This window comes from Solanum tuberosum, unplaced genomic scaffold, assembly GCF_000226075.1.
Source record: "Solanum tuberosum cultivar DM 1-3 516 R44 unplaced genomic scaffold, SolTub_3.0 scf00020, whole genome shotgun sequence".
In the NCBI taxonomy this organism is placed as follows: domain Eukaryota; kingdom Viridiplantae; phylum Streptophyta; class Magnoliopsida; order Solanales; family Solanaceae; genus Solanum; species Solanum tuberosum.
The window spans coordinates 501,945-527,523 of record NW_006238946.1 but is presented as its reverse complement, the minus strand read 5'-3'; the positions used below and the strand labels follow the sequence as shown (position 1 = coordinate 527,523).

The window sequence follows — 25,579 nt, the reverse complement described above, 5'->3', positions numbered from 1 at the left end:
GCCGATAACTGGATAAGCATACGTCCATTAGACCACAGCCGAAATAAGTGCACGATATCATTTGTCACATGTCAAGAATCTCCCCCTCCTTTCGAGCATGGCAAAGGATATCAATTGGAGAGTGGAGAAATCCAATTTTATCAACTAACTGTACCTACCAAATCACTTTTCCTATATCTCATCAAAGTTCTTTGAATAAAATGCCTCAATCATATAAACATACCAAATCACTCTTGATACATTTAGGAGGCGTTTGACCATAAATTTTTTTAGTGTTGAACTTCTTTTCAAATACTTTATTATTTTTCACTTTAAAAATAAAAATTATTTTTAATTTTTTTATTTATAATAAAACATGACTAAATGTCCATTATCCGTTCATCCATTTCGAGCAATTCATTTGACCACATAAAAAGCATCCAAGGCCAAGAAGTTTGCTTATGTTATGATTTTTCTTTTTTGAAGATTGTACTTACTACCTCGTATATGTTTGATTATTGTTCACAAATTTTCATGACTAGCTGTCAGTATCATCTTTTATGTGGTCACTAATAATAATAGACCATGCCGGCAAGGAGATCACATTTAGCATCTTACCTAGCTACTCCCACATTCACTAAAAAAAAACCCCGATAAATACAATGTGTAGTTTACTAAACTATCCTGATTTAATAAATGTCTTTTGACAATTAAAAACTATTATGAAGATTAGAGTATAAGGATATATTTGAAAATATATTTTAATTTTTATCATGAATTTCTGAGATGACACTTATTTTGAAATGCATGGAGTATATGAAAAGTCTCAATCAGCACAAAGAAAAGTAATTGAAAGCAACTTACATATATTTGTCAGCCTGTTCTATTATTTTAAGTAGTATCTTAAAAGATAGATCCGTATCCATTGTGCAAAGCAAGTGAAGACAAAAGATCCAGGCTTATGGCATATTGTCCTATACTTACATTTGAATTTTCTAATCTCTACCTAATGCATTTTTAATTATGCCTTATAAAGTGAGAGCATTACTATATATTAGTGATAGTTTATCCTTTCATGTTGACATTAAAATCGAATCAGAATATGCTTACCATATCAATGGAAGACATTCTTCTCCTACTAAGCAAATACTATGATATTCTTCTGGTTTCAATACTTGTCATAAGTATTACTGCACTTTACTTGTCAAAGGGAGCTAAAAATGAAAAAAACTGCATACCTGGGAGTTTGGGAATACCTTTCGTGGGCGAAACCTTTGCACTTCTATCAGCAACCAACAGTGTCAAAGGTTGTTATGAATTTGTTAGACTTCGACGCGAATGGTAAGAAACTCTTTTTGTTTTAAATCCATGAAGTTTTAATGCAATATCAAATCCAGCAATTTGCTTTTTCTATATTGAGAGTAATATATATACTAGCTTTAATTTTATATTGAGATGACAGACACTAGGTCAGCTGTTCCTATGACAAAAAACAGAGAAAGTCCATAGGCTTTCTATTCTATGGACTTTCTATTCAATATTTTCCCAAATGTTTATAAATCAGCATAATAAGTTCCTATTTTATGATAAAAATCCCTCCTCATTTGTTCCTCCAGCATATCAGCTATAGTGTATATAGCAAATTCTGGTAGATTGATTGTTGTTTAACACAGGCATGGAAAATGGTTCAAAACCAGAATTTTCGGGAAGATACATGTGTTTGTTCCAAGTGTTGAGGGTGCGAAAGCAATTTTTACTAATGATTTTGCTCTATTCAACAAGGGCTACGTGAAATCGATGGCAGATGCTGTGGGAAAGAAAAGTTTGTTATGTGTTCCTCAAGAAAGTCACAAAAGGATTAGGCGCCTCCTATCTGATCCTTTCTCTATGAATTCACTGTCTAAGTTTGTCCAGAGATTTGACAAAATGCTATATGAAAGATTGAAGAAAGTACAAAAGGAAGGGAAGAGTTTCACTGTGCTTGACTTCAACATGAAGGTAACTTGTCTATAATCTATTACTCCACTAGTTTTAGTACTAACATATGGCTTGGAACAAATTTAGTCCCTTCCTCTTTTTTGATGTGTTTTGAACAAGATTTAGTGCATTGGCCTGGGCCTTTTGATACAAAAAAGACGTATCAAAAGAAATAGTACCGCTGTGTGCTGCTGCAGTGAGTGTACGTATGCTGACCACGTGAAATTTTGCTGCAGATAACATTCGATGCAATGTGCGATATGCTGATGAGCATCAAAGATTCTTCTCTGCTAGAACAAATTGAAAAAGACTGCACTGCTATTTCTGATGCCATGCTGTCCTTTCCAGTCATGATTCCGGGCACCAGATATTTTAAAGGCATCAAGGTAGGGCACTTGATGATTTGCGACATGTGAACAAAATTTGACTTGAGTAAACAGATCATTAATTATTAAAAGGGAGTAAATAGCTAAGATTTTTCGCTTAATATAAGAGAAATTAATCTATACTACTATAAGATTGTGCTCATCCTCAGTTTCCGTACAGGCACGTGGGAGGCTAATGGAGACCTTTAAGGGAATGATAACAGCTCGGCGCAATGGGAAGGAATATTATGAAGACTTCCTGCAGTCCATGTTGGAGAAGGATTCATGTCCAGCTAATCAAATGCTTGATGATGAAGAGATCATGGATAATTTGTTAACGCTGATAATTGCAGGGCAGACAACAACTGCTGCTGCAATGATGTGGAGTGTCAAGTTTTTGGATGAGCACAGAGGAGCCCAGAACAGGCTCAGAGTGAGTATCCATATATCACAAAGACATTATGCACTTTTATGCTGACAAAATGATTAAATATCCTACTTGTGGCATTTCTAAAGCATAATTTTTCTATTAGCCTATAACATGTAACTGGTGACATTATGTTGAAAAGCACATTTTTTTTCACCCAACTTTGGCTTACATGTGTGAGTATGGAAACTGATAACTCTAATATCTCAAGAAATTTATTCATATAAAACACAAACATGTAGTCAGGTGTATGACTAATAGTCTAATACTACTATCAACTTACAGGAAGAACAGCTTTCAATACTCAGAAGCAAGCCTAATGGAGCCTTACTAACTATGGATGATCTCAATAGCATGTCCTATGCGTCAAAGGTTTGTAGAAACTACATCTTATATAGTCCTTCTTCTTGATTTATTTACCTCTTACTACAGCAAAATTATTCGGTGTTTTTCACCATATTATATCTGCACCAGAATCAGATAAGATGTAACTCTATTTCCTCTATACTTAGGTTGTGAAAGAGACGTTGAGGATGTCGAATGTCTTGCTATGGTTCCCTCGGGTTGCACTTAATGACTGTAGTATTGAAGGTAAGTTTATTCTTAGCACATTACTCCATATGTGGAAAAGTTTGTGACACTGCAATTCCTCTGTTAGTTGGTTGTAATTCCACAGGAATAAGAATCATCTGACAACTAATTTTTTCTGTATGCTCGTGACAGGTTTTGAAATAAAGAAAGGGTGGCATGCGAACATAGATGCAACGTGCATACACTACGATCCAACAGTATACAAAGACCCTATGCAGTTCAACCCTTCAAGATTCGACGTACTAAGTTCTATTGCTTATTTATCTTGGAAAACTTTGAAATGTTATGTACATTACTATTTAACCATGCATATTTTTCTCATATGATCAGGAAATTCAAAAACCATATAGCTACATTCCTTTTGGATCAGGACCCCGTACTTGCTTGGGAATTAACATGGCAAAAGTGACCATGTTGGTGTTTTTGCACAGATTAACAACTGGATACAAGTAAGTAAATCCTTAATTGTAATTTATCAAATTTTCCTTTGATAATTAACTTACATTTACTATCATGATTATTGTATAGATGGACAGTTGACGATCCAGATCGCAGCTTGGAAAGAAAAGCCCATATTCCCAGATTAAGAAGTGGGTGTCCAATAACTTTGACAGCCTTGCAGGATGAATAGCAAACTTCTCCAAATGGGCCCATTAAGAAGATAGATAACAAGTTACAAATTTTATTGTGGAACAATGGGTCATAGTAATTGATAGGAATGGATGATGTAATCCAACTTTTCCGTACTTCTCCTAGTTGATAATTCAAAAGTATGAATATGAAGGGAAAAAAAAAAGTATTCGTCCTGCATGACAGCTACAACGAATTGGAAAATTTGAATAAATGCAAAGAGTAATCATGAATTTTTAACTGATACTATGGATCCGCCCCTATCAGTATTCGTCGAAATTGCGCACTTACAAAATCGAGCATTGTGGGGTGGGTTCTTCCCTACGTGTCACGTGAACGACATGTGGTGATCTCTGACAGCAAGGACAGACTGAGGGCATTAACGGAGGGGGAGGCCCAAACATATGGGCCATGGTCTGGGGGTCGGGTTCGGGTTTGGACCCTTTCTGTTCGGGTTTTTTCGGTCCATCTGGTTTTGGAGGAGCTGGTGGAGGCCCAATACTGATCACCTCCGCAAATTTCCCAGCTTTCCTTGATCTTACAATGACCTCGTATGGGTCAGCGTTCCCCGTTACGCTTAAAGTCCCCTTTGCTCCATCAATTTCTATTTTTTCCACACCTTCAATATCAAATTTTAGAGTTTCAGTTTCATGAATTACACGTTTTCAATTTATAACCAAGGAGGAGTAGGATGATAATTGGTTAAATTTAAATTAATATTGTCATAAATAGCTCTAAATCCTAATTTTGTAGTAACGAATACTATAAAAATGTTTGAAAATTCTAATCAAACAATAATTTGTTGGATTCCCCAAAATTAATAACACTGACATGTAAGATGAAATCAATAGGACACTCACAAAGAGTATTGGATCTAATGTAGACATCTAAGTCATTAGATTTACCCCTAATGACCGTCAATCGTCTTAGGCTTAGGCTTTGCCTATTGGCATAGTTATCACACAAGGTTGTAGTGTAATAGTTTTTTTTTAAAATCTTTAATCATAAGTTTTAGATTCAATCTCTAGCTAGAATGAACTTGGTTTTAGCAGTGAGTGTGTTACCCAAAAATAAAACTTTCCAATACGAATCCAAATTAATCAGGTTTCAAAATGAATACCATGAACTAGGAGTTAATAACTTTGATGGTCACTCAACTATCAACTCTTTTCACAGAAAGTCACTCAACTTTCATTCTCAACTTAAAAGACACTCAACTATGTCTTCTTTGCACAGAAAGTCACTCAACATATTTAATTATTTTTTTCACTAAAATTTTCTGACATGAAATTTTTATTTTTAACCAAAATTTTAAGAACCAAATATATATCCATTTAAACCATTTAATGACCCACCCCATTTAATCCGACCCGCTAAGTCATTAAAAAGTCATCATAACTTTCTTTCGAGCTAAAAAAGTGTTATTGCATATCTAAGTACCCAGCTAAAATGTGATTTAGCGGCTATGCTTAGTAGTTTCCATATCTTAGGTAACAGCAGTGTAAATTAACATTTTTGGACAACAGATGATGTTATATTAAATTCTATTCCTGAACCAGAGAAGATTATACTCAGATGATGTTAATGTACCTATGAGATATGTAACTATATGACACATGCGTCTAATTCAACCCCAAAAACTAGCTTATGAATGGAGGATTGCAGAAGTCCATACAAAAAGACTATCAGTTTCCAACCAATGTGAGACTTTTACACACTTTAACACCCCTTCATGCCCAGGCTTGACTAGAGTGTGGACCGAGAGCCCATACGGGTATGAACCTGACTCTGATACTATATAAAGATATGATGTTTGGGCCTAACTCAACCCAAAAGCTAGTTCATGAGGGGAGGATTGCTCAAGTGATCCATATAAGAGATCACTAACTCATTCTCCAACCAATGTGAAACTTTTACCCACTCAAACAAACTATTTATATACTACACACATAGACATATGAAAGAACATGCTTTAATTAGTTATTATAGATTTTTTGAATAGCAATCCTAATTACAAAACAAAGTTGCAGGGGAATGAATCTCAGTAGCTCAATTGGTTGATTGGCTATTTTAATTCCTACCTTATTGATGATGGTTTGATTTCCACATTGTAGCACTTTCCCTATTTCTCCTTTCCCTACCCCAGTTTTTGAAAGGAAAAAAAAACAGAGAAAGTTGAAGTACCTGGCAGACCTGAAACAGCTTTGAGGATCTTCTTCTTGCATTTATCACAAGAAACATCAACCTTCAATACAGTCTTTTGCACCATCAGCAAGAAGGTCTATTTTTTTTTTTATTATCTATTTCAGAATATATCTCTAAATAGAAAACAAAAACTCGACAATGATTTATGTAAATTCAAAGAAAGCACTAAAACTCAATTGTCTTCTCATTTATGTTCGCCAATAAATGCTTTGGGTTGTTCACCGGCCTCTTCTGATTTTGTTCTCCTATAAATGCTTCCGTCCAAATTCCAATTGTCATTTTCCGTCTTAGAAAACAATGCTATTATTTTAATTATTTTCAACGTTTGATTTTTTCTACTACGTACAATTTTTTCTCCCCCCCTTTATATATTGACTAGATGTTAATTTCTTCTCGAATGTTATATCTGTTAGAAAATAGCATACACAGCGGAAGCATTCTAGACATCTTGCATGACTATAGACAACAATCACAAATATGTATCACATACAAAATATGCTGAAAATTAATTCAGGATTACCTCTTGAAGGGTGTGCAGATATTTTGAAGTAAATCCGACTCCAGATCTACGGCCTTCTAAAGTGATCCCAATTAACAATTCAACTCTCTCAATATTTGGGTGGGTAAGTATCATATAGAATACTGAATTGTCTTTCTATGTTAGAAGAATCCTTACTTATAGAGATGTCTTCCTAGTCCAAAGAGGAGAAGAAAGTATAAATCTTTTTTCTTCAAGAAAACCCAAAACTCACGCTTCTTTCTTGGAAGAAATATATACGTTACTTTTTCTTCTTCTACTAGAAAATAGAATTCTGAGTTCTAGTTAAATTGGACACTGGAGGGACCACATAATTTATTACTAAGACTTCCTATTATGGAAATAATTCCAAATAATTAATTTGAATTATTCTTACCATAATAAATTACAAATCATTCCACTAAAAATTCGTAATTGCACTCCTATATTTATATTTTGAAATTCACTATTAAACACTTAAGTAATTTCCCATGTTAAGATTACATATACTAATCAATAAATTAAATTACTGACGCATTCAATTCAATGATTAATTTCCTTTAGAGCAATACTTAACTTATTTCATGTTCCAGATTCATAAATCTACCGGCCGGGTTTACACATGAAAACTTATAAGTTTCTCATAAAAAGGTGTATCATCAATCTCTATATTGAGATATGAATTCCATCAACTAACTAATTATTTCACCAATATATATTATCATCATCCAATCTACCAGACATATTGACCCATCTCAGAATCTCACCTTTTAATAAATCAAAACGATAATTAATATATACAGATCATAATCGTTATATCAAGATTAAAAATATAAGTACATTTAACAGTTTAGAGAATACGTTTTTATCAGTCAGTCTAAAACATCTATCTCTGCTCGGTCCCATTCAATACATACAAAATGCACTAGCACGAGAAGTTAGAGTTATACTATTCTCATAATCAAGATAAATTACATTTAATCTCGTGCTACAATCTTTCTGATGGTTTTGTCCAAATTTCCATCTACGATTGTGAACTATAACTTTTAACTTATAAGAACCGATGATTTAATCTTCTGTGTATAAGCTTAAACTATATACACCAAATCATCTACTATATAAGTTAAGGACACGTATATGACAATTGATCTATTTAATGTAACACTTTATTGAATTGAATAAATGAATAAATAATTGTTCAATAATAATACTATATCAAAACGCATGGTTAATAGTATATCCTAACAATATCATCTATGTAACAATATGGACTTAGCTCGAATCCAATTAGTCAAGTGTCGTCATATGTTGAACTCAACAATCAAAACTATTTGTTACATTTTTTGGGCGGAGGAAAATGAAAAGTGAGAAAAACTAAAGAATTAAGATGACCAAGCTTACGGCAAAAAATTAAAATCCCCATATTCACACGGTAATACGAGATAAAGTTGAAATTACTAACTATTCGAGTATATTGCAACTTTAATACTCCCAAAACATTTTCTCCTACAAATTTCACCATCAAGGTCAATTCATCCGTTGTGAATTGTGAGTGAGTACTTCACTTGGGCCACAATTTGAGGAGATATTGTTGGTACAGACACTGAGTGATAGTCTGATAGAGGTCTCCTCTATAGTATGAATAATACCAACATCTTGTGAAACTGTGAACCCAGGCCGGGTAGCTACGAATATATATAGACTGATTTAAATAATAAATTATGTGAAGTGATAGATGAGGTCTTTCGGAAAAAACAACTTCTCTACCTCGTGGAAGTAATGGTAAGGTCTGCATACATCGTATCCTTCCAGATCCACTTTGTGGAATTTCTGAAAATGGACAATCTTAGCGTGGTAGATATCATATTAACTAGCCGCCCACATGCATTTGAGTTTGATTGTAAAGAGCCATGCACATTGCATCCTCATAAACCTCATTCTAATTGGTCCATACCCCAATTACAACTCGTTGTTTTAATAGTAGTACGTAGAATGGGTGGCACGGACGGCCCAAGCGCATTCTATGGCAAGAAACAAACAACATGATTGCTCAAAGCATTATGTGGGGATAAGCAAAAGCCTGAAAAGGAAGGGGGCCGGGCATTCCCTCCAAGGCCTGATTAAAAAATAAATAAAATGAAACACTCTCTTTTCGTAGCTCTTTGGTGGATCACTTCTATGTATTAGCTTATTTAATTTCATCCTTCCTCTTTGTGCGGTCTAAAATTTCTTTTACTAATCACTACGCCATCACTTTATTTGTTTATATACTAAAAAAAAAAATTATTCATTTTTACTTGTTCAATTAAGAAAAACAAAAGATAATTTAATACTTGAGTTCTTTTTCCTCAAAATATTGGATTTATTATAATGAAAGGGTTATATAAAATTATCATTTTATTTATTACTTTTTTAAAAGGGTGTCAAGTCAATACTGAACAAGTAAAAATATAGGAAGGGACGGGGTACTACTTAATTGGTTTGTCCATAACTCACAACTCAAATAACAATTTCTCAAACTTCACTAATCTTGTCCTTCCATTCACATCAATTGCTACAGAAAGGACATAGTACTCTGCACCTGAGTTAGGACTAATCATGGCCACCGCATTATAAAGTGCGTGCTTGTAGATAACAAAAAAAAAATGACATCTCTAATTACGATTATCTTTTTATCAAAGATAATTAATTAATGAGCCTAGCAAAAAGGCCAGAAGCAATATTAGAATCTCTATCACCCCCACCCCAATTCAAAGATGCAATTTTTTTGTTATTTATAATCCCTCAAATGACACGTGTAGACACCCAGGGATTGCAGAACTTGGTAGAACATTGTTTAGTTTACTACCCCTCCACTAAATACATTGACAAGCAAAATAAGAGTTTGTGGTAAGTTGAGTGTCTAATCAAATGTCCAGGACAGAAAACACTATAAAGCGCGCAACATGATGAGAAACCCACTTGACAGCCACAACACTAGGCCTTATTGCCCATTCAATTTGCTCAGAGTCAAAACACAAGGACATATATATGCGCAAATAAGGCAAGGGTCGGGCCACATCAATGATGAATGATTGCTTGCTTAATCTTGCACTAATTAAGACATGTTTATCGATACATCATTTTTGGGGTTAACAAGTGAGGTTCCTTCTATTAGGACTCATAGTCCATGTACTTGTAGGACTCTATAATCTGTAATTTGTGTTGTACTAGGTTACCTATTCCCCTTTGTATTCATTATATATATATGAACAGATATGCAACCTCGGCTTATTGAGCCTTTGATTACTTCTCTGTACATGGTATCAGACGTTCAGGGAAATCTAAGAACAAATCAATAGTCCACGACTTTCTTTTCTGTCCCATTAGTTTCTCCGATAATATGGCTTCTCAGTCGCTAGCTTCCTCCTCTTTAGATGTCTCACTTCCTTTTTCTACAGCAGACACTACATCTACCCAATCTACATCTGTTGTTTCATCGGGATCATCTCCCTCATCCGTTTCAATTCCTCCTCTGCCTTCTTTTTCTCATTCTCTTCCTCTCCACACTGTTGGGCCAAGTATTCTTCTAGCTTCTTCTATAGGCCAGATTAGCCTACCTTCGTGTATGCCTTACGCTGGAACAACAGAACCAACAATTCCATCTCACTTCCACTCTGTCGCGGCTTTGGCAGTTCCCAATATCACTAACTTAGTGACTATAAAACTTAATTCCGTTGAAGATTATCTTACTTGGCGTACTCAATTCACCTCCTTGTTGATCTCTCATGAACTTCTTGGCTTTGTGGATGGCTCTACACCTCAACCCACTCAATTTTTATGTAATGTCTCTGGCAATCAGCAAGTTACCCCACTCTATCGTTCATGGGTCAGAGTTGATCAAAGTGTACGATCTTGGTTATTTGCGACATTGTCTCGTGAGGTCCTTGTTGATGTTCACTTGTTACCTACCTCGCGTGATATTTGGCTATCCTTACATAGACGCTTTATGGATGCTAGTCAGGCCAAATCCATAGAACTTAAGCGCCAACTAACTACAATGCGCAAATCTGAGTCTATGACTATTGATCAATATCTCCGAGAGGCTAAGACGATAGCAGACTCCCTTGCAGCAATTAACTCTCCTGTTTCCTCTCAAGATCTTATTGATCATGTCCTTCTTGGGTTAGGAAGGGAGTATGACACACTAGTCGGTATCATTACTCATTTTCCCGGCCAACTATCTCTTGAAGAACTTCGCACCAAACTTTTGCTTCATGAGCAAAGGTTACAACGCTTCAAAGAATTAGATTCTGGTGTCTCTCATCAAGCCTTTGCTGCTCAGAATGTATCCTTGAATTCCTCTTCTGCATCTCAAGGGAGTCGTGGCAAAGACCGGTCTTCCTCGTATAGAGGCAGGGGTCGTGGAGGAAGAGGCCGAGGCTTATTTGGTGGTCGCAATCAACAACATTTTACTTCATCCAACTCTCCACGTAATAATTTTCAGGAGCAGTCTTCGTCAGGTATGGGTAGTGTTTCTCCTATTCCTTATAATTCACAATCTTCTAGCTCAACATCACCATCCTCGGAAGTCTTAGGAGCGCACCCGTCTTCTACCTCTTGTCAAATTTGTGGGTATCCTGGTCATTCTGCATTACAATGCACTAATCGTTTCAATCACGCTTTTGTTGCTAATAATCTTCCTAAGTCTTTTGCTACTATGTCGGTTGGTGAAACAAATGATGCTACTTGGTACTTTGACTCTGCTGCGTCTGCTCATATGACCCCATCTGAAGGTAATTTTTTGCGAAAATCCCCTTATACTGGTCTTGATCGTGTATTGGTTGGTAATGGTACTTTACTTGATCGTGTATTGGTTGGTAATGGTACTTTACTTGATATTAAAAACATTGGATATTCTAAGTTACCCTCTATATCTCGTCCATTACACTTGCACTCCATGTTTCACGTTCCTCAACTTCGTCATAATTTAATTTCTGTAAAGAAGTTGTGTAAGGATAACAACTGTTCCATTGATTTTGACTATTCTTCCGTTTCTGTTAAGGACAAAGCCACGGGTCAAACTCTCATAGCATTGATTTATCCGCTAGCATCTTCATCAGTGTCTTCTCATTCTCAAGCATGTGTTGCTATTCGTCAATCTGGAGATATTTGGCATCGTAGATTAGGCCATAGTGGAGTTCAGATTTTAGATTGTCTTAGAAAAAATAATTACATTAGCTTGCTCAATTCTGTTCGTAGTGATTGTGTCCCTTGTCGGCTCGGAAAATCGCAACGCTTACCCTTTAAGTTGGTGGATCACTGTAGTTCTTCTCCTTTAGATATTATTCACTCAGATGTTTGGCAATCACCTGTTTTATCAAACTTGGGATTTAAATACTATGTTGTTTTTGTTGATGATTTTTCTCGGTTTACATGGTTGTACCCTATGAAAAACAAATCAGAAGTGTTTTTACATTTTTGTGCTTTTCAAAAACTTGCAGAGAACATATTTAACACTAAAATAAAGACTTTTCAAAGTGATGGAGGCGGCGAATTTGATAACACATCTATGCACTCACATTTTTCTAACTCGGGTATTTTCTTTCGTAAGTCGTGTCCCGACACTCCTCAACAAAATGGGGTTGCTGAACGGAAACATCGACACATTATTGAAGTAGTGCGTACTGTTCTCGCAGAGGCTAATTTACCATCACAATTTTGGGTTGATGCTGCCTATTATGCTGTTTATACCATTAATAGACTGCCAACACCTATTTTACAAGGACATTCCCCCTTTGAAAAACTTTTTCATAAATCACCAGACTATAATTTTCTTAGAGTTTTTGGTTGTGAATGCTTTCCTAACCTTTCTGCTCGGGTATCTCACAAGCTTAAACCTCGTTCGATCCATTGCATTTTTCTAGGTTATGCATCTAACTCTAAAGGATATCGTTGTCTAGATCCCAAATCCGGTCGTGTCTATGTTAATCGCCATGTTGTGTTTCATGAGTCAGTATTTCCGTACACTGCATTATCTTGTCCTTCAAAAGTGTCTTCTTCATCCATCTCTCCAGATTCTCTTGTGGTGACATCGCCTTTATTTACTCCGCAACCACATGTACCCGCAACTCTCTCTAACCTTCCTTCTTCTAGTTCTCCTCCATCTGCTCCTTGTTCTACCTCATTAACTCTGGAGCCACCTACAGATCCGTCTAGTGGATCACGCTCTAATAATATTTCTACATCTTTATCCACTGTGTTGCCTATCACCAGTTCTTCCGCATCCGCATCTACCACTACAACTCATCAAATGCAAACTCGTTCCAAATCTGGTGTTTCTAAGCCTAAAAGTATATTGTCGTTGAGTGCTGCTCTTCATGATTATGAGCCTTCTTGTTTCTCTCAAGCTGCAAAAAATCCTAAATGGCAACAGGCTATGGCAGATGAATTTAATGTTCTGTTGGATAATAAAACTTGGGTGCTTGTTCCTTTTCAATCACACATGAATTTAGTCGGTAGTAAGTGGGTCTATCGTATTAAATATAATTCAGATGGGTCAATTGAGCGTTACAAAGCTCGTCTTGTAGCACAAGGTTTTCACCAACAACCTGGTATTGATTACCATGAGACTTTTAGTCCTGTTGTTCGGGCTACTACTATTCGTATTGTACTATCTTTAGCTGTTTCTAACTCTTGGCCTATTCGTCAGTTAGATGTCAAAAATGCCTTTTTACATGGTATTCTTAAGGAGGAAGTCTTTATGAAACAACCTCCAGGTTTCATTCATCCCGACTTTCCTCATCATGTTTGCAAATTGACCAAAGCGATTTATGGTTTAAAACAGGCCCCAAGAGCATGGTTTCATCGTTTTAGTACATTTCTCTTTTCTCATGGTTTCACTTGCAGTAAATCTGATACTTCTATGTTTGTTCATCGTTCTTCCTCAGGTATCCTTGTCCTATTACTTTATGTTGATGATATTATTCTCACTGGTAGTTATTCACCTCTGCTTGATCAGTTCATTAGCCTTCTTTCTCGTCAATTTGCCATGAAAGACTTAGGAGATCTGCATTATTTTCTTGGTGTTCAAGCTGTTCGCTCGTCCAACGGCCTTCATTTGTCTCAACAGAAATATATTTCTGACTTGCTTCTTATGTTTCACATGCATACTTGTAAGCCAGTTGGTACACCTTTAGCTTCTCGCACTACTATTTCTCTTATGGATGGTGAGTTACTTTCAGAACCTAGTGAATATAGGAGTATGGTGGGTGCACTTCAATACTTGACTTTGACTTGCCCTGATATTGCCTATGTTGTGAATGTCGTTTCTCAATTTATGCATGCCCCTCGTACTACTCATGAGATTACTAAGAGGGTATTCGTCTACTCTAAGCTAAAATCAATCAAACATTACAATTTGACATTCAGCCAATAAATATGTTTTATTTGATCAAAATTTCTACAGTATTATTTTATCCTGGCTATTTTTGAATATGTCTAAAAAAAACTGCTGACTCTCTCCCTATTCCATTCAACCATAGTCAATCTTTTTCATTATATTATATGAGTTGATATTTTCATTGTAATGAATTGAAGAGACTAACACTTGATGTTTTTTAATTACTTTTAATCAGTTGAAGCCAGATAAATTCTAAATACATTTTAACAATTGAAATTTTAGTATTATTCGATCGCATTGATAAGGCTTAAATTTTTAACCACAGAATTCAGCGAAAGCTCACCGAAACCCTTAAATTTGAAGTGCATTTCTTTTCCCATTAGACTATTTTGTGTGTTGCGCAGTTGTTACATCACTTTTTTTTACCATTATCAAAGAATGTGATGTAGGGAAGTGGATGAAATTACTCTTTCTTTTATCAGAGATCTCGAGTTTTGAATATGAAAAAAATTCCAAAAGTGTTTTTCCCTAAATAAACCTTATGTGGCGCGCATTCAAAATAGTCGGGATCCAATGCAGGTACCTGACAACGGATGAAAAAACAAAAAAAAAATACTTCCTCTATTTCAATTTTTGTGACACATTTCGAATTTCAGAATTCAAATAATTTTATCTTTGATCGTACTTTTTTTATATATCTTTTAAATATTTTAAATTTTCAAAGTATCACTTTTTCCTTTATTACATCATATCCAAAACACTTGTCAGAAGGGGTTACAAATTCGAATTCCAAGTACTCTATGAAGGACCAATCAGGATTAAAGCCTTTTTTGTCGCACTTCACTTTTCATATGGATGAATTGAGGACCACGAATTACATCATTGGCGCTGGCCAAACGAATCGTCTTTTTTTATAAAAAATAATAATAATAATGAAAATAGGCTAAGGGAAAGAGAAATGGAGAACGTAATTGGAAAATAAAATATAAATAACTAACCAACTATACTCAAATTATTTTGTGTTTCTTTGCGTGAAGTAACCAAATACAGATCATAATCGAACTGTCTACCACTTTGCCATATATACTCTCTTTCCTCCCCTGTCTTTAGGTTCCAGTTCCACTAAGTACTCTTTTGGCTCGTATTGCATGAACGAACTTAGTTTCAAGTTCAATCACTACTTTTGCTTTTTTGCCAGTTCTGACTCATCTAATGATGCGACAAAAGAAAAAGAAAAGTAATACTTTCCCGTTCATTTTTATTTGTTTACTTTAGACTTGGCATGTTTCTTTCTTTAGATAATAATGAGTAATATGAGTATTTTACTAAAATACTCATATTAATTTATATATGATATTACTCTTGAAAAATAAAATTTTAATATTGTAGACAAGTGAACATCACTTGTTAAGAGGAAGGTGTACAGAGAAGTAATCAAAGGCTCAATGAGCCGAGGTTGCATATCTGTTCATATATATATAATGAATACAAAGGGGAATAGGTAACCTAGTACAACACAAATTACAGATTATAGAGTCCTACAAGTACATGGACTATGAGTTGCATTGTGTGAAGCGTATTTTTAGGTACCTACAGGGTACTACTAACCATGGACTTTTCTTGCGTACTTCGTCATCCAATTCATTTGTAGTTGCTTATTCTGATGCTGATTGGGCCGGATGTCCTGATAGTAGGCGTTCTACTACTGGCTTTGCTGTCTTCTTGGGTTCCAATCTTATTTCTTGGCGTGCGAAGAAACAACCCACAGTTTCAAGATCATCTACAGAGGCTCAGTATAGGGCTATTGCCTATACTGTTGCTGAAACTTCTTGGATTCGTCATGTTCTCTGTGAGCTTGGTCTTTATCTTCGTGAGCCAATTCGAGTGTTGTGTGACAACGTCAGCTCAACATACATGTCGCGTAACCCAGTATTCCATGATCGGTCTAAGCATATTGATATTGACTATCATTATGTTCGTGATAAAGTTGCTCAAGGGGATCTTGTTGTCCAATATGTGCCTTCTCACTTACAGCTTGCTGATATGTTTACAAAGGGATTATCCTCATCCCGTTTTTGCTTTTTGCGTGACAATCTGTCCGTGATGTCACCACGTCCAGATTGAGGGGGCATATTAGGACTCATAGTCCATGTACTTGTAGGACTCTATAATCTGTAATTTGTGTTGTACTAGGTTACCTATTCCCCTTTGTATTCATTATATATATATGAACAGATATGCAACCTCGGCTTATTGAGCCTTTGATTACTTCTCTGTACACCTTCCTCTTAACAAGTGATGTTCACTTGTCTACAATATTAAAATTTTATTTTTCAAGAGTAATATCATATATAAATTAATATGAGTATTTTAGTAAAATACTCATATTACTCATTATTATCTAAAGAAAGAAACATGCCAAGTCTAAAGTAAACAAATAAAAATGAACGGGAAAGTATTACTTTTCTTTTTCTTTTGTCGCATCATTAGATGAGTCAGAACTGGCAAAAAAGCAAAAGTAGTGATTGAACTTGAAACTAAGTTCGTTCATGCAATACGAGCCAAAAGAGTACTTAGTGGAACTGGAACCTAAAGACAGGGGAGGAAAGAGAGTATATATGGCAAAGTGGTAGACAGTTCGATTATGATCTGTATTTGGTTACTTCACGCAAAGAAACACAAAATAATTTGAGTATAGTTGGTTAGTTATTTATATTTTATTTTCCAATTACGTTCTCCATTTCTCTTTCCCTTAGCCTATTTTCATTATTATTATTATTTTTTATAAAAAAAGACGATTCGTTTGGCCAGCGCCAATGATGTAATTCGTGGTCCTCAATTCATCCATATGAAAAGTGAAGTGCGACAAAAAAGGCTTTAATCCTGATTGGTCCTTCATAGAGTACTTGGAATTCGAATTTGTAACCCCTTCTGACAAGTGTTTTGGATATGATGTAATAAAGGAAAAAGTGATACTTTGAAAATTTAAAATATTTAAAAGATATATAAAAAAAGTACGATCAAAGATAAAATTATTTGAATTCTGAAATTCGAAATGTGTCACAAAAATTGAAATAGAGGAAGTATTTTTTTTTTGTTTTTTCATCCGTTGTCAGGTACCTGCATTGGATCCCGACTATTTTGAATTCGCGCCACATAAGGTTTATTTAGGGAAAAACACTTTTGGAATTTTTTTCATATTCAAAACTCGAGATCTCTGATAAAAGAAAGAGTAATTTCATCCACTTCCCTACATCACATTCTTTGATAATGGTAAAAAAAAGTGATGTAACAACTGCGCAACACACAAAATAGTCTAATGGGAAAAGAAATGCACTTCAAATTTAAGGGTTTCGGTGAGCTTTCGCTGAATTCTGTGGTTAAAAATTTAAGCCTTATCAATGCGATCGAATAATACTAAAATTTCAATTGTTAAAATGTATTTAGAATTTATCTGGCTTCAACTGATTAAAAGTAATTAAAAAACATCAAGTGTTAGTCTCTTCAATTCATTACAATGAAAATATCAACTCATATAATATAATGAAAAAGATTGACTATGGTTGAATGGAATAGGGAGAGAGTCAGCAGTTTTTTTTAGACATATTCAAAAATAGCCAGGATAAAATAATACTGTAGAAATTTTGATCAAATAAAACATATTTATTGGCTGAATGTCAAATTGTAATGTTTGATTGATTTTAGCTTAGAGTAGACGAATACCCTCTTAGTAATCTCGTTGCTCATGGGTATGTCATTCAAAAGTTTTCCAAGAAAGAAAAAATTATTACTAATTTTAAGTACTCCCTCCGTCTCAAATTTACGTAACAGTATTTGATTTAACACAAAAACTTTAGTAACACAAAAAAAAAAAAACTTTTAAAATTTATGATACAGGAAAAAGTGATAGATAGGAATAGTTTTTTTCCCACTCAAGATAATAATTTTGACAACTACTTTTGATAAGACTTGAGCTAATGAGATGACACCAAAATAAGTGAAAACCCCTTTATTCTGCTTTAAAAGGGATGGCAAACACACAATTGAGTGCAAAGCTTGAAGAAATTAAACTCATCAATCATCATCACCATGGATGTTGAGAAAGTCTTCCACATGACAGGAGGAGTTGGAGAAACTAGCTATTCCAGGAATTCTTCACTTCAGGTCTCTCTTTTTTCTTTCCTTTACTCATCCCACACAATACATCCATTTCCCCTCACATAATAATAAATAAAAATGTCATATATGGTCCAATATAAGTGAATTGTTAGGGCGTGACACGCGTCTTACTAATATTGTAAATTAAATTATTTTCATATGGACTTATCACATGAAGTATTTGTTTATGCAGAAGAAGGCATCTGAAATGGTGAAGCATATAACTCTAGAGACAGTGGAAGAAGTTTATTTAGCAACAAAGCCTAAAAGCATAGGCATAGCTGACTTAGGTTGTTCCTCAGGACCTAATACTTTGTCAAACATTAAAGACATCCTGGATAAAATCGAAGGTACCAGCAGCAATAAGCTGAAGCAATCAGCACCGGAGTTTCGAGTGTTTCTAAACGACCTTCCCACGAACGACTTCAACGCAATATTCCAGGCCTTGCCAGAATTTCATCAATGGTTAAAGCAGAAAAATGGAAGTGGTCATGAAAATAAAGGATCTAATTCAAATATATATGTAGCTGCTTATCCAGGCTCATTTTATGGAAGACTTTTTCCAGATCATTGCTTGCACTTTATCTATTCCTCTTATAGTTTGCACTGGCTTTCTAAGGTAATTAGTCTCTTCAATTTCAATATTAACATGTTTGGGGACATTGAAAATGACTTTCCTAAAATAAATATTATTTGGGGACAACATATATAATCACTTTATGCAAAGAAGTTGAGATCAAAAGAGTCATTCTTTTTCTTTCACGAACAAATATGTCTATTCGAAGTAGCTTAAACCAAAACAATTATTACAAGGTAACTCAACATACTAAGTACTCCATTATTCTAGGTCTAGGTTAGCAATCACTGTAATTAAATGAATATATAACTATTTCTTTATGCTTATTTAGTTACATATTTTTTGTGTTAGGTTCCACGAGGACTATACGATGAACAGGGGAATTCCTTGAACAAAAATAGCATATACATATCTGAAAATAGTCCTTGTGAGGTTTCGAAAGTTTACTTTGATCAGTTTAAGGAAGATTTGTCATTGTTTCTCCAATCACGGTCGGATGAGCTGGTTAGTGGAGGAAAGATGGTTCTGATTTTATTAGGAAGAGAAGGTTTTAATCATGTTGACAGAGGAAATGCTTTCTTCTGGAAAATCCTCTATCAGGCGTTAACAAATTTAATTAGCAAGGTAATAATCCTCACTCATTAGTAATTAATTTATAGTTTACTGTTGTATAAAGTTTTGATAAATGAAGAATTAACCGGATATGCCAATAAATTTAAATGCACATACTTAATCTTATTATATAATACACATTATGCGTCACTCACTTTAATGTCGAGCACTTATAGTGTGACGAGTAAAATTTAAGATGGTAACTGTTCAGGAATGGAAAAAGTTCCACATTAGGCTTTGAGCAATACTCCTCTTTTTTATCTTAAATTTTTAGGTGTGAATTAGGCTCATGCCCTAATTTATATGATATTATAGCAAAATCCATTTCATGTTCAAGTCATGGGAGTGAGGTGAGGTGAAAGAATGAAAAAAGTCTCACACACGGTAGTAATCTTATTAAACAACAGAAGACCTCTTTAGAAACTGATTAGCAACAAATTTCATAATCATCAATACTAGCTTTTTTGGAAGATTGTATTAATTTTTCATTATTGTTGCAGGGAGAAGTGGAAAAGGAAAAGCTTGATTCTTACGAAGTACACTTTTATGCACCTTGCAAGGAAGAAATAGAAGAGGTAGCAAGGGAAAACGGGTGTTTTGAAGTGGAGAGGCTTGAAATGTTTGAAATAGAGAAAACAATTGGAAAAGGCATTAGCTATGGGACAATGGTGGCTATGACAGTTAGATCAATCCAAGAATCAATGCTGGCTCACCATTTTGGAGAAACAATTATACAAGGGTTGTTTAAGGAATATGGTAGGTTAGTGGATGAAGAAATGGCCAAAGAGGAAATTAGGCCTATCACTTTCCTTCTCGTTCTTCGAAAACCATAATAAAATCTGTGTATATAATCTAAGCTAAATCGTTGTGATAATTGTTTAATTTGTACATCTAGCTAGTATATCTCTGCAATTAATTGATGATTTGATTTACCCTCCGATCAAGTGCACAAAGAAAGTTGATCCGTATTTTATTATTAGTAGTGTATGTATCGAAACATACAACAATGGAGAATACTCAATCGAGTCAAAACAGGGAAGCCATGAATAGCATTTGATGAGAAGAAAGCTAAGGACTTTGTGTTTGAAGAGAATGAAAACTAGCACTATTTCATTGATCAATGTAGCATTATATACACGTGAATTGGACTCTTCTAGAAGATTCAAAAGATGTGAAAATATCCTAACTAACTAATTGCCACACAACAAACTACACTATGACTAAGTAGCTGATGAGTAGTAACAAACTAACTAACTACTGCTTAGCTAAATAATTAATTGGTTGTGTAGTTGTAATTGTCAATACCCCTCCTCAAGTTGACGGTGATGATCTCACAGCCAACTTGCTCAGAACTGCAGCATGTTTGATATTAGTGAGTGCCTTAGTGAGGATGTCTGCTAGTTGTTCAGTAGTGGCTACATGCTGGAGAGAGATGAATCCTTCTTGCAGCTTATTACGTACAAAATGGCAATCAACTTCAATATGTTTAGTTCTTTCATGGAATACAGGATTATGTGCTATATGTATAGCAGCTTGACTATCACAATATACATTAATTGGAAAATAATAGGATATAGTCAATTCAGTGACTAGTATGTGCAACCAAACCAGTTCCCCTACCACTTTCCTAAGTGATCTGTACTCTGCCTCGGCAGATGACAAAGATTTTGTTTCTTGTTTCTTAGACTTCCAACTGATAGGGCTGTTTCCAAGCAAAACTAAGTATCCACTCACAGATCTCCTAGAATCTGGACATGTTGTCCAGTCTGAATCACAGTATGCCTTCATAGTACAATCAGGATCATTGGACATGTAAATCCCCAGAGTAGGATCTTGCTTCAGGTACCTGAGTAAATGGAAAACAACTTGCAGGTGAGGAGCCCTAGGGTCCTGCATGAATTGGCTTAATTGTTGGACACTAAAAGCTATATCCAGCCTAGTATTAGTGAGGAAGTTTAGCTTGCCTACCAATTTTCTGTAATAGGTAGGATCAGAGATTGGAGTTCCTTCCTTGGCCTTAAGTTTAATAGTAGGATCAAGGGGGGATGAAAGGGAACTGTAATTATAGAAATCATACTCATTCAATAAATCCAATATAAACTTCCTTTGTGAAATGAGTACCCTTTCTGTTGTATTGAGTATCTCCAGCCCCAAAAAATAATGTAGTTTGCCAAGATCTTTAATCTTGAAAGTCTCGTCCAAGTAGACTTTAAGCTGTGTGATTTCATCAATATATGTGCCTGTTAGAACAATGTCATCAACATAGACTGCCACAAAGACCACTAATGAATCAGATTTCTTGTAAAACAATGAATAATCATGGTGTGAATGTGTATAGCCTCTGAGGAATAGTGCTTCAGTCAACTTGGCATACCATTGCCTGTTTGCTTGTTTAAGGCCATATAAAGACTTATTTAATCTGCAGACCAAACTTGACTCACTCATAACAAGACCTTGAGGTACTGTCATATACACCTTCTCATGAAGGTCACCATGCAAAAATGCATTATTGACATCAAGTTGAAACATTTCCCAACCCTTTTTCACAGCACAGGCTACCAAGGTTCTTACAGTAGTCATTTTAACAACTGGTGAATATGTCTCTGTATAATCTATTCCAGCTTGCTGAATATAGCCCTTAACCACCAATCTAGCTTTGAACCGCTCTATGCTCCCATAAGCTTTATGTTTTACCTTGTAAACCCATCTACAGCCAATGACTTTCTTCCCTGTAGGTAACTTAACCAGGTCCCAAGTTTTATTGGCATACAAAGCATCAAATTCTTGGTTCAAGGCCTTTTGCCAGGCTGGACTCAGGGCAGCTTCTTCATAAAAAGATGGTTCACTGTCACAACATATGTTTTCAACCAAAATTTGACTGTTAGATGCAATGACTACAGGAGATATATGATTGTGTTTATTGAACAATGTATTAAGTTACAGGGTAGCCTGGGCAGTACTGGGATTGGAAGAAGTGGAAATGGAAGGTGTTTTTAATATAGGAAGATATAAAACATAGTCCTTGAGATGGTGGGGTGTTTTGACTTCTCTATGAGATCTTCTTTGTGGTACTGTGGGAACATTTGGTTCATTGTGGACAGACGGCAAAGGTGGTGATGAAATTTGTGTAGGAGTATGTATGGACTGGGGACGAGATGGCAAATTATTATGAGCATCAATTACTTCTGAATGATTATTTAACAATATATCACAATGATCAGTACAGTCAGGAAAAGAAGTAGGGAAAATTGACTTAAAAACAAAAGAAAAAGTAAACTTTTCTAAAGTCATAGCAAAATGAAATACACCTTCATGAAACACTACATCTCGAGAAATGTGTATTTTTTTTTTGCAAGACTAATTACTTTGTACCCTTTTATTTCCAGAAGGATATCCTATAAAAATGTGAGGTGTGGTTCTTGGTTCAAGCTTGTCTCTGTGGACTTTAGGTACTGTGGGATAGCAAAGGCATCCAAAGGACCTAAGTTAATTGTATTTTCGTTTTTGTTTGTATAATACTTCATAAGAACATTTGTTTTTAAGAAAAATGGAAGGAAGTCTGTTTATGAGATATGTGGCTGTAAGAATACATTCACCCTAGTATCTCACAGGCAGTTTGGATTGGAATAAAAGAGCTCTGGCTGTTTCTAGTAAGTACTTGTGTTTTCTCTCTGCTATGTTGTTTTGTTGTGGAGTATAGGGACAACTCTTCTGATGTGTGATACCTTTACTTTGGAGGAATTTATTTGTTTCAGCATTGTTGAACTATAGTCCATTATCGGATCTGATGCACTTAATGATTGTTTGGAACTGGTTCTCTACCATGTTTGTGAAGATCTGAATGACTGATAAGGCATTAATTTTAGTGCTCAACAAGTGTGTCCATGTAGCTCTGCTATAATCATCCACAAGGGTGATAAAATATTTGTAATTATTATATGTAGACACATGGTATGGTCCCCATAGATCAACATGTAATAGATCAAAAATAGCTTTGGATTGGTTGGTGCTATGATCAAAAGGTAATCTGGTTTGTCTTGCCATAGGGTATATGGTGCACATGAAAGGTTGTTTTGGAGAAAATTTGATTGGAATGGTAGGCATATTCCTCATTTTTACAAAGGGTACAGACCAAGTCTATTATGCCATAATAAATCTACACCATTTCTAGAAGATGCAAGAGATGTATCACTATTCAACACATTTGTATTATTGAAAGTAGAGGAACAAAGAAAAGTATCAGGAACTACAAAAGAATCAAAAACTGGATCAGAATGAGAGTGAACTTTTCGAGTGTTGATCACATCACATTTCCTAATACATGACTCATTACAAGTTGAAACTTGAAAGGAAAAACTTTTATGAGACAAACAACTACACATGAAAGCCATATTGGCATCATCATTATTCTTCAAGCACCTTCCACACATGTAGTAAATGCCATCCTTGCTACTACCAATTACCTGAGGCCTCTTCACTGAAGGGGCCTGTAATATACAAGTTGTATCAGTGAATAAGACTATACACTTCATTGAAGATGATAGCGAGTGAACAGAAATAAGATTGTACTTGAAAGAAGGAACATATAATACATTATGTAAAACAATCTTAGATGTAATGGATGCATCACCATATTCTGTCACTTTGACCTTATATCCATTAGGAAGAGAAACAAGTATAAGATAAGGTAGAGTTTGGATATTGGTTAGAGAGGTTTTATTAAAAGCCATATGGTTTGATGCTCATGAGTCAATGATCCATAAATCAATATTTGATCTAAAACATTTGCATGAAGTATTACCAAAATCAATAGAAGAAGTGCACACGACCATACCTGCAAAACTATTAGGCTCAACATTGGTCTTGGAATCCTCTCCTAACCATCAATTTGGAAGTGTTGCAGTAGATTCATGATCTGACCATATTGTTCTTGTGTGATAACAGCATTTGAATTGTTGCTGGTCTGTGAACATTCTTCCCCATGATCAGGTGTCGTGCCATGAGCATTGGCCACAACTCTCCTACCCTTCAAGTTTTGATGATTATTTTTCCTGGACTGCTGTCCATTGTTATGATTGACTTGTCTGTGATTGAGGATATTATTTCCTGGTGGATATCCATGTAACTTGTAGCACTTCTCTTTGGTGTGTCTTTGCTTCTTACAGAATTCACAAATTATGACACATCTGTTATTGTTACCACCTGAGTATGATCAATTTCCTCCATAATTGTTGTTGTTACCTGAGTTGCCATTTTCAGTTGAAAAATTTATTCTGCAGGCTCTACCTACTCCTCTGTTATTATTGTTGGTGGAGTTCACACTCAAAGAAGTTGAATCCATGGGCATACGAGTAGCAGGTTTAAATTCCCTTTGTTTCTCCTCCTGAATCAATAGGAAAAAAGCCTGTGCCACAGAAGGTAGGGGATTCATTATGAATATACTACCTCTGATCATAGTGTATATGTCACGCCCCAAGCTACCTCCAAGACGCGGACACGGGACCTAGGACCACAAGTGATCCCAAGCTAACCCTGCTGGCATGATCATGAGCATACTTAAGATAATAATAACTGATGCGGAAGCTAAATCATAAAGTAAGTCTGAAATGATGGGGAATACCCATATATTATATCTGAGATATATGAAAACTGATGAGTTTAATACAAAGAAAATATTAATCCATTACTAAGCTGAATCTAACTATGTCTGAAATAAGCCTCTAAACTGACTAGAAATGTTGGGACATGCCCCAACTAGATCTAGCAAAACTGAAACTAAACACTAAAAGCAATCTAGATAAACATGTCACTAGTCCTCGAAGAATGAGGACTCACCACTGCTGCAAGCTAAACTGAAGATCGGGAACCGATCTAAGCGTGATCTGGATGCTAAGAACCTGAGCCTACATCACGAGAAGATGTAGCGCACGTATGCGTCAGTACTTGAAAGGTACTGAGCATGCAGGATAGAGTAAAGCTGAAATAACATATAACTGAACAAAGCAATAAAGCAATGAAATAATCTGAACATGATATACTGGAAATACTGAATACTGAGCTAACTGATGCAATGACCAAATTTATAACATGCTGAGACTGAATACTGACTGTACTGAAATATGGTCAATGCAATAGAGTCTGACTGAACTATGGGAGCTAC

The 25,579-nt window shown here is 35.3% G+C and overlaps 3 protein-coding genes across 3 annotated transcripts; 2 read left to right on the top strand and 1 right to left on the bottom strand.

Annotated features, from left to right (window-relative positions):
• Nucleotides 1-859: 859 nt before the first annotated feature.
• On the top strand, nucleotides 860-4,210 carry LOC102590941 (abscisic acid 8'-hydroxylase 3-like). The gene is made up of 9 exons (XM_006340595.2): nucleotides 860-1,320; nucleotides 1,653-1,977; nucleotides 2,193-2,342; nucleotides 2,503-2,754; nucleotides 3,034-3,120; nucleotides 3,261-3,339; nucleotides 3,472-3,578; nucleotides 3,670-3,788; nucleotides 3,868-4,210. Exons 1-9 carry the CDS (start codon nucleotides 1,055-1,057, stop codon nucleotides 3,968-3,970), a joined length of 1,488 nt encoding a protein of 495 aa, XP_006340657.2. The 5' UTR covers nucleotides 860-1,054; the 3' UTR covers nucleotides 3,971-4,210.
• Nucleotides 4,211-4,237: 27 nt separating this feature from the next.
• On the bottom strand, nucleotides 4,238-6,479 carry LOC102590592 (uncharacterized). Its single transcript, XM_006340594.2, has 2 exons — nucleotides 6,154-6,479; nucleotides 4,238-4,588 (listed from the first exon to the last, which is right to left on the bottom strand). The coding sequence occupies exons 1-2, from the start codon at nucleotides 6,236-6,238 to the stop codon at nucleotides 4,257-4,259; spliced, it is 417 nt and encodes a 138-aa protein (XP_006340656.1). The 5' UTR covers nucleotides 6,239-6,479; the 3' UTR covers nucleotides 4,238-4,256.
• Nucleotides 6,480-18,068: 11,589 nt separating this feature from the next.
• On the top strand, nucleotides 18,069-20,291 carry LOC102590256 (salicylate carboxymethyltransferase). The gene is made up of 4 exons (XM_006340593.2): nucleotides 18,069-18,236; nucleotides 18,424-18,849; nucleotides 19,159-19,431; nucleotides 19,920-20,291. The coding sequence occupies exons 1-4, from the start codon at nucleotides 18,162-18,164 to the stop codon at nucleotides 20,250-20,252; spliced, it is 1,107 nt and encodes a 368-aa protein (XP_006340655.1). The 5' UTR covers nucleotides 18,069-18,161; the 3' UTR covers nucleotides 20,253-20,291.
• The last annotated feature ends 5,288 nt before the right edge of the window (nucleotides 20,292-25,579 follow it).

Bases quoted from the DNA above. Each gene is read 5' to 3' on its own strand.
- LOC102590941 (XM_006340595.2), top strand. From the start codon at position 1,055: ATGTTGACATTAAAATCGAATCAGAATATGCTTACCATATCAATGGAA. The intron at 1,978-2,192 runs GTAACTTGTCTA...ATTTTGCTGCAG, and splicing joins TGCTTGACTTCAACATGAAG to ATAACATTCGATGCAATGTG. The intron at 2,343-2,502 runs GTAGGGCACTTG...GTTTCCGTACAG, and splicing joins GATATTTTAAAGGCATCAAG to GCACGTGGGAGGCTAATGGA.
- LOC102590592 (XM_006340594.2), bottom strand. From the start codon at position 6,238: ATGGTGCAAAAGACTGTATTGAAGGTTGATGTTTCTTGTGATAAATGC. The intron at 4,589-6,153 runs GTACTTCAACTT...TTGATATTGAAG, and splicing joins AGCTGTTTCAGGTCTGCCAG to GTGTGGAAAAAATAGAAATT.
- LOC102590256 (XM_006340593.2), top strand. From the start codon at position 18,162: ATGGATGTTGAGAAAGTCTTCCACATGACAGGAGGAGTTGGAGAAACT. The intron at 18,850-19,158 runs GTAATTAGTCTC...TTTTTGTGTTAG, and splicing joins GTTTGCACTGGCTTTCTAAG to GTTCCACGAGGACTATACGA. The intron at 19,432-19,919 runs GTAATAATCCTC...TTATTGTTGCAG, and splicing joins TAACAAATTTAATTAGCAAG to GGAGAAGTGGAAAAGGAAAA.